Raw genomic sequence first — 9,466 nt, 5'->3', positions numbered from 1 at the left:
CCCTTCTTTTAAATTGACCCTCAGCTCCTCCTTTTCTTCTTCTCCCTTCTTTTAACTCAAAACTAAATTCCCATTTCCCATATCCAAAAGTTCCTTTTCTGTTTCATCCATGGAGTTAGCTTTGAGCTTAGGAGGGGATACCCCAAAATCATTTTTGTTTCTTGAAAAGTCATCATCTTCTTCTTCTTTACATGAGAAGCTGATGGATAGCAGCAAAGATTTAGGGTTCTGCATGGGTTTAAGAAAGTGCAGTGAAGATAAAAGCAGAAAAAATAAGCAGAGGCGGAGCCAGGATTTAAAGGAAGGTCACGTAAGTAAAGGGTCATCAGATCCAATGCTTCAGCTTGATCTCTTGCCTTTTTCTCCAGTTTCTAGGGACATATCTTCACAGCTTCACTTCCCTTGGCTCACTGAAAACAGTGAGTAAATTCTCATGATTTTTCTTTCTTCTTGTTTGTTTTTTTCTTTGTTCCTACTTGAGCTTTAGGATATACTATAAGTTTTCTACAAAAGATTCTGCCATATGGATTATGTGGGTGGTTGTGTCACGTGGGGGTATGTGATGGGCCGTGGTGGAGCTACCCTTTCTACGGTGGGTGTCACTGCCTTTGCTCGAAAATTACATTGTGTAGATAGGTAGATTTCATTCTTTATGTAATATATTATATATTGAATTTTTCTTTGTATTTTAAATTTGCATATATACTTTGTAGTCGGAATTATTATAATTGGTGATGGGTGTTACTGTGTTATATATATATACTTGTATTTGTAAGGTTTTTCAAAACATCAAATGTACCATCTTTGTTTGTTCTTTTAAGTAAATCTTATTGCTTCTAGGGTTTAGAGAAGATTTGTGGTTATAGCACGTCACTTGTGTGATCCCTTATAAGATCAAACATAATTTTTGATGTTCTCCTTAAGGTTTGTTGATCGATATATTGTGCCTGTTTTTGTTAGAAAATTGACAGAAAAGGAAAATATTGAAAAAAGAGCTTGAGGCATGTAGAACACTTAAATTCTGGAGATACAGCAAGAATGTTATTTACAGTTATTTAAAGTTGGTTGTTGTAATTTTTGTCTGATCTTCTTCTCTATATGAAGTGTCAACATCCTCCTTATTTATAGAACATGATTTTAAAAGGGTAGGGACTTATTTGAAACAAATGTCATTTTTATTTTATCACGTAATCCAAAAAATATGTGCAAGTAGATTACCTGCAACAATTGGTAAAAAAAACTTGATTATCTAGTAATTTTTTTGATTATATTTAAGTTAAACTCTATGATTAACAACTTCTCCATATTAATTACGAACTATTCAACAGTAGCTGGTGAACCTGGACCGGCGGGAAAGGTGTTGGACATGAACCGGCGGCAGTTAGTGGCGGAGGAGACTGAGGAAGGGGCGGCTCTGTCATCTCCGAACAGTGCAATATCAACTTTTCAAGTGAACTTTCCAATATACAGAAACGGAAATAAGTTATTAGGGAAGAGAGAGTGTGAAGGAGATCATGTAGAGAGATGGGGTAATTCTTCTTCTAGAGCTAGTGATGAAGAAGATGGTTCAGCCAGAAAAAAGCTTAGACTTACAAAAGAACAATCTGCTTTTCTTGAAGAAAGCTTCAAAGAACACAACACTCTCAATCCAGTAAGTCAAAGAATCCTTATACTCATAAAGGATTTCAATTTTATTGATTCAATTTTTAAGGTTCTTAGCTTTGAACCCATTATATTTTAAAAGTTATAGGTTTATATCTACTATATTTCTTATAATTATTACTATAAATTTTTACACATAAACTTATACCCTGCATTGAAAGGTATGGGCTCAATTAAATTCGTAATTAAAATGCTACCTCCGCCACTGCTTATACTATCAGGTTATTGGAAAGATATATATATATAGTTACAAGACGATAATAAAAAAATGGAATTAAGTAACCTGAATAATTAAGCAATTAGTTGTCCGCTATAACATATTGATTTATACAGCTTATATATGTTAAATCCTAAAATCATGACGTTAATCATCTATACAGTATTAATAATTTAATACAATATGTTAGATGTTATTTTCTTAAATTCATTTTCTTGGTATTATTCTTGATGTTTTGGAAAATACAAAACTGTAATTGCAGAAACAGAAGCTTGCTCTAGCAAAGCAGTTAAACCTTCGTCCAAGACAAGTGGAAGTGTGGTTCCAAAACAGAAGAGCAAGGTAAGCATTAGTATAGCATTAAAAGTTACTGTATTTAGTTAGTTTTAAGTTCTGTATATGACAATGTAAAAAGTATGTACACAACAAGTTCACTTAGAATTAATTCGGTAGTTTGATAAAAATGATAACTAGCCTACTACCATTGATTAAACAATATTGATAATTTTTACATTATTGTCTGTGTATTGAAATTTGAAAAAATGGCAGGACAAAATTGAAGCAGACAGAGGTAGATTGTGAGTATTTAAAGAAGTGCTGTGAGACACTGACAGAAGAGAATAAGAGGCTGCAGAAAGAGCTTCAAGAATTAAGAGCTTTAAAATCTTCCCAACCTTTTTACATGCAGCTTCCTGCCACCACTCTCACTATGTGTCCATCTTGTGAGCGCGTGGTCACCGCCACTAGCTCCGCCGCAGCTGCTTCTGCCGCCGCTGCCGCAAACACGACGCTTACTCTGGCTAAACCAGAACCCTTCCCATTTTCACCAGCCCATGTTCAGGCTGCTTCATAATCTTCTTTTTTTTCCTTTATTCGGTGTTCAGTATTTGTATTTGGGGCCAATCAAAGTTCGAATTCGCATTAAAAAGTTTTATATTGAGAGGTAAGGCGATATTTAACAAAATGTACATGTTAGGATTTTAACATAGGTATTCTTGGTTGTTATTTTCAACTAAAGATTCCTTTTTTTTCTTTTTTCTTATAAACTATACTTCATTTGTCATGCATGGTGTGTTTAAAACTAGCTAGGGACTTAAGATTGGGAGGAAGTTTGTTTGTCTAGGAATATTTTAGAGGTTTTAATTAGGAGGAAAAAAAAACACTGTGTATTGCTCGAAATTGATGTTGTAGAACAAAGAATAAGTTACTTTTCCTAAACTTTATTCGATGAATAATCCAAATTAAGTATCGCTGATGCTTTGGGTGTGTAAACCATTTTTACTTTCCATATATGATTTGCAAGATTATCAAAATGTTTATTTAAGCTGTATTAATGTTAATGAGATGATCAAAATATATTTTGATTTGGACTTCAGCTGGCATCTGTTCGAACCTCAATAGGCGCATTATTAACGAAAATACATTATTTCATACTATATTATAAATGTGAACACCTTAAGTCAAAGTTAATTTACAAATTTACCCATCAAAGACTGAGTGACGATTTTACCCTTAAATTAAAAAAATATTCAAACAATATTTATGTATAAAGAGGTAAATATACATTCCAATGAAAATAAAAAATAAATAAAAATTTAAATTAGAATGGGGACCCATTAAGATGACCAACTTTTAATAAGGCCTTTGGACTTCTTCAAAATTGTCTATGCAAACTTGAGTATTTTATTTATTATTCTACATTCAAAATTGTATAGCAATTATATTCGAAAATCTATTGCTGCTCAATTCATTACCAATGACTGTGAGCCTATTTCTATTATATAAATATAAATATTTCGTGGTAACTGACATTCAAGTTACTAGTCTCTTCTGCTTCCTACCGTAATTAGATTCTTTAAAAAAGACATTATCTCTTCAACATTAATATGTAAAAGCACTAAATAATATAAATGTATCTGGCACCTTTGGAGTTTGTGAACTTTTAGTATTCTTAATTAATTAATTAATTAATAAATTGTGCAACTTATTACATTATTAACTCAATTCATGAAACTTTTGAAGAAGAGAAAATACAAATCGAAATACAAATGGTCACAAAGCTCTCCCTGAATATATTGCTACTTTTATTGCAGTTGCGTCTTCGTCCTCTTGCTAGAGAGACGTCAAAGCTCTCCCTGAATATATTGCTACTTTTGTTGCGGTTGCATCTTCGTCCTCTTGATAGAGAGACATCAGATGGTACCAGTATAATGCATCAAAGAGCTGAAAGTTGTGTATCATCAAAGACGTGTGTGGAGATGATAATATGCTATAAGCTATGGGCTCAAAGAAGTTTTGATATTTGTGCTTGCTAAGTCAGGAAATATTTTCCAGTTCTTTTTTTTAAAAGAATAAGTGCACAATCAGTGTTTATAAGAATAATGTGGGGTTTTCAGATGGGAATGAATTCAGAGCTCAGGTTTTATGTTTGTTATCAGAATTCTTTAAGTTTTACTCGACGAAAGTTCTTTTGAAATTTGAAATAATTTGGTTGAAATTGAAAACTAGAGTTAGTAATGTGTTTGATAACAAATAGTTTATATCAACAAGGGTTGTGGGGAGTTAATAATTTCTTTGTCCTTAACTACAGCTCTCGAGCCTTTGATATGAAGTCGATAACAAATAGTTTAGCCAGTTTATTTAATTTGCTAGAAGAAATGTAGTATACAGTGATATGATGTAGAACTAATTAACTGATGACATCCAAACAAATGTTTTTGTGGAAGAATTTAGCCTCTATTATACTAAACCATAATTAAGAATGAACACTCATTCTTTTTTAGTTATTCACGACTTGGTATGTTTTTGTCGCAAGTCAAGATTCTTTTTCCTTATGTGTGTTGCTCATGTAGGTCGTATTATTGCATATTCTTTAGTAATATGAATAGTTTGACTGCACAAATAATTATATTACTGATAGTACAGAACAATCTACATTTAGGAAAAGAAGATAAAAATAGACAAAAAAGAAACAAAGTTTGAGACCATTTATAAATGCAATGTGGTTGCCACAATTTTTAGCCATCTATATATCATCTCTCTCTCTCTCTCTCTTTTTTTTTTTTTGTGTGCACGCTTAATTTAGCCAGTCAATTAGGATATTTGGATTGGCTTTTAAGCTGGTCAAATCAACTTTTAAGTTATTTTTAGCTTTTTCAGTGTTTGACAGTTAAAAAGTGCTTAAAATTAAATAAAACTACTTAAAACAAGCCAAAAACAATAAGTTGGGCATTGCTTTTTGGCTTAAAAGTTATTTCTACTTAAAAATCACTTTTTTAAGTCAATCCAAACGGGCTCTAAATCAGGCTGAGAGATAGAGAGTTTTTGTCTTTCTTAACTAACTTGTTTGAGTAGAAGAAAATGACCCTAACGATCTCCTATATTATTTTTATAGTTGTCCTATATTATTTTGACCGACCTTTTATGAAAAGATATTATAATTAAAATAATATCTGCAAATAACTACAAAACTAAAAAAATATCCTCCCATATTAGAACTTTATACTTTTAACACATGATACACACGTGCGTTCAGAGACTAGTTATTATAAAAGTGGGAAGCTCATAAATTAAAAGTTGAATTACCAAATTACCATTCTAAATGACGTAAATATTTTATTTAAGAAATGCATAAAAATAAAAAGAAGCTAATATATTTAAAGTGTCCTTTCTTAAAAGTTGTGTCCATTCAATTTAGGGAAGGAGTCTGACCTATTGTGATTGAAATTGAATGTTTACGGCCCTAATCAAATTTTAATAAAAAAATTTAAAAATATATTAACTCTCAATATTGATTTATAATTTGGAAAAACTAATTATGGGAAGCCCAAAACTCAAAAAGTAAATTACTTAAATACTCTTTAAATAATTTAAACTATTTAAATAAAAATACCATTTTATTTGAAGGGATGCAATTCATTATGTGAGTATTAGTTATTACTCCCTCCGGTCCAAAATAAGTGATTTTTTGGTTGTTTTCACACATATTATTCACCTTTTAACATTAATTAGTAATGAAATTGACCATAGCAATATTTACTATCTCTTCACATAAATACTCCTAACACATACTCCTACATTAATTACTCCAAGGGCAATGTAGAAAAAAAATAATTAATTCATTCTTAAAATCTAAAAAAAATTACTTATTTTGAACTACAAGAAAAAAGTCAAAAAAACACTTCTTTTGGACCGAAGGAATAATGTTTAACCGTTGTTGCCTTTTAAATAAAAAAGTGAAACAGTTGGCCTTAAAGCTAATGGGAGAGGGAGGAAACAAATATCAAATCAAACTCTTTACATTCATTGCCTAATAAGCTTTATCAATGATGGTAAAGTTACTTTCGTTTCTATACTTGTTTAAGTAGTATAAGATACGGTAATCTCCTCTATTTCTCCTTTGAGTTTGTTTTTCTTTTGATTATTTAATTGATAAATAATTATTTATAGAAAAATTGTTAGTAGTATTATTTATTTGTTTTCATATACTATTACTTTTTCTAACAATATAATTATCATCATTGTCACACCTCCTTTTTGCGCGCCCGCCCCGAAGAGTAAATGCGCGAGAAGAGTTTTTCCAATTTAAGTGACAATATTCGAAATGAGATTATTTATTTAATTTAGAGTCGCCACTTGGGAAAGGTTTGGCTTTTGGTGTCCCAAGTCACCGATTTATCTTGAATCCCAAATCGAGGAAATTTTCGACTTTCCAAATGAAGTCTGCGAACCAGAAATTCTAAGTAAGGAATTTTGTTGACCCGAGGGAAGGTGTTCGGTACCCTCGAATCCCGTGGTTCTAGCATGGTCGCTTAAATTGTTATAATGGCTAAAAATCTGATTAAAATACATGTTATGACTTATGTGCTTTTATTAAGTTTAAACCGCTTTTATTATTATCATTTATTTTTTATAGAATTGTAACGTCATGAAAATGCGTCTCGAACCACGTCACAATCAATGCGCCCGTGGTTGTTAATACATTCCGACTCCGCTGAGATTGGGATTTGGGTCGCATAAATGCGCACCCGAATTTAAGAATGTAATTTAATTAAATCGCGCCTAAAGAGTCTAACGCGTTTGTTATCTTTAGGGAAAGCGGTGAAGTTCACTAAACAGCCCATCCCAAGAAATCTAAATATTTATTACAACCAATTATTGAGGGCCCCGCAATTTGCATCTGTACTTGGCGAGGCTCGTCTCATTTTTTAAAGGATAAACCTACAGTGACTACATTTTTTATTATGTTTGTCTCTAGATAAGGAAAGATCCTACTTAATTGCAAGTTTGAAAAGGATGTAACTTCTTAGTCATTAGATCCATACGAACGTAAACGTGAAAGTTGCGCTCAAATATGTACGAAAGATAGTCAGTCACAAACCTTTAAACCCAGCCCAAATGGAATTCTAATTTACAGGAAATGAAAATATGTTAAGTAGTTATGTCATGCATTTAGTAATCATCCAAAAAAGGGTAGTGCGTACCTATTCAAATTAACAAATACCGATTGTTTATTTCTGGTTGTACGTACAAAAAAACTCCCTTCCTAATTATCTACTTATGGGTTTCGTAATGTTATTGAGAGTAATAAAATGACTAGGAGATCATATTGAAGTTGGCATTGAGATTTTAACAAAACAAAGCTAATGTATGAACTTCCATTCATTACTAATACGTCGTTACACGTGGGAATTACAGATTCCAAAATCATTTGCCTGTTTTAGTTAACCTTTGATGTTCAACAGCTAAATGTACAGGAGCTATAAATGTAGAGACAAGTGGAAGAATATTGGTTTCCTATTCTAAATTTAACTACAACATCTAGCATGAATTTAAACTAAAAATCAGTTTTCAGTCCATAGTAGGTTACTGATAACAAAGCTCACAGCAAACCACTTCCTAACAAACTAAATATTGAACAACTACAAATCAGTTGAATGCTCATAACTACAAGCGTGTAGAACATGCTCAGATCAGGAATGTGGCTTCATTTCATTCAAATTCAAAGTTACATCAGGGTGAGCTTAAACCGTGTACCTGGATGTTGAAACAACAAGAAGAAGGGGAAAGTAGAAAAAATCAACAGCAGCAAAGAAATGGCAGCAGCAACAGCACTAAGTCACAGCAGCAACAGCAGATTCAAACTAACAGCAACCAATTCCAAAACAGAAAACAACACTCCAACAAAGCCCGAAATGATTTGTAAACCCAACAGCAAAAATCAACACCAAAAAGACTCAACCGAACTTGAAACAACTCTCTCTTTATACAGAAACCACTCTCTCTATATCCTTTTTCTGGTTTTAAAATCTTAGGTCTTTGCCCAGTTTCTGGTTCTAGACTCTTGGTCCGACCACAAATCCCCTCTATTTCTGATTCTTTATCTGCTGAAAACTTAAAGGGAGATAGATTTTTTAGAGAGGTTTTTGATGGCTGAAAACTGTCTAAACCCCTCTCTTTTTCTGATTGTTCTGCCTCTCTTTCAACTCTTTTTCTTTCTTTTTTCGAACTCCTAATGTCCGTCCTGAACCAATGGAGACTTTCCTGTTTTTATAGAAAGGAATTCCCCTCTTTCCAGCCTGTTCGTCTCTCATTTAAAACTGAACTCCCCCCATGTTCTCTTTTCTGTTTTTCCACTCAAAAACTAAAGAAAGGTAACCCTCCCATGAGATTCCCCTGACAGCCCCCTTTTTTATTGCTAAAGTGGCATGTCCCTTATTCTAATTAGCAAGTATGGGCAGCATGAATACTCCCTGACAGCACATGCCGCCATCCTACTCTAATTCATTAACAACTGACAAAACACATGCTGTACAAGGTCAAAAGTGAGTAAACATGCCACCAAATCAAACTAAATTCTGAAATCTATACCAAACTGCAGCTATAAACCAGTCCTTAAATGATTTCTGATTCAAACTGAACAAACTGCAAGCAGCTATACTCAATTCTTAAATGGATTCAAACAACTTCAGCAGAAAACAAACAACATGAGTCAAATTATTATCATTCAAAGCTGAAACTAATTGACGACATATATCGAAACGACTAGGCGAATTACCACACATTCAATCAATACCCAATGAATCAGAATCGAACAGTAATCACAGGGGGTTCAAATTGTACTGTCAAAACAAAATTAACCCCGAAACTAATTAATCGACCAAATTCATTTTCAATCGATTATATGGTTTACACACATACACCCAATCAGTTAAATAGAGAAAAACTCGACCAAATAAAAGGTCCGGGCAAAATGGACAGAATAGTTGACACAAAAAATACAAAATAAATTAACTAAACATTTGGACACATGAACCAACATTTAATCATAACAAGCAACATGAACTGACAAGGAAAAGAAAAAGAAATACCTTAAAGAATTGACCCTGCCTCGGACTTTGAATCGAACCTCTTTTGGGGTTTGAATGGACTTTAATCAAAGTGTTCTCAACTGAGAACACTTCGATTAAGGTCTATTAGACCCCAAACATCTTGTTTAATTGGACAACAACTCAGTTTTTGGATTTCTAGGGTTCTTAGGACGGATTTGGGACTCGAGGTTTTCTGGTTAGATTCGGACCAAACCAA

At 32.8% G+C, this 9,466-nt stretch overlaps 1 protein-coding gene across 2 annotated transcripts; it reads left to right on the top strand.

Moving 5' to 3' along the window:
* On the top strand, nt 1-3,094 carry LOC107780337 (homeobox-leucine zipper protein HAT14-like). Of its 2 annotated transcripts, none has more exons than XM_016600861.2 (4): nt 1-419; nt 1,332-1,651; nt 2,142-2,221; nt 2,429-3,094. In XM_016600861.2, exons 1-4 carry the CDS (start codon nt 110-112, stop codon nt 2,730-2,732), a joined length of 1,014 nt encoding a protein of 337 aa, XP_016456347.1. In that variant the 5' UTR covers nt 1-109; the 3' UTR covers nt 2,733-3,094. The 2 variants fall into 2 exon arrangements, with proteins under 2 accessions (XP_016456347.1, XP_016456346.1); XM_016600860.2 differs by having other exon boundaries at nt 3-419; nt 1,329-1,651.
* The last annotated feature ends 6,372 nt before the right edge of the window (nt 3,095-9,466 follow it).

This window comes from Nicotiana tabacum, chromosome 5 (genome assembly GCF_000715075.1).
Source record: "Nicotiana tabacum cultivar K326 chromosome 5, ASM71507v2, whole genome shotgun sequence".
In the NCBI taxonomy this organism is placed as follows: Eukaryota; Viridiplantae; Streptophyta; class Magnoliopsida; order Solanales; family Solanaceae; genus Nicotiana; species Nicotiana tabacum.
The sequence above is the reverse complement of the archived record's forward strand: the minus strand, read 5'-3'. Positions and strand labels throughout refer to the sequence as shown.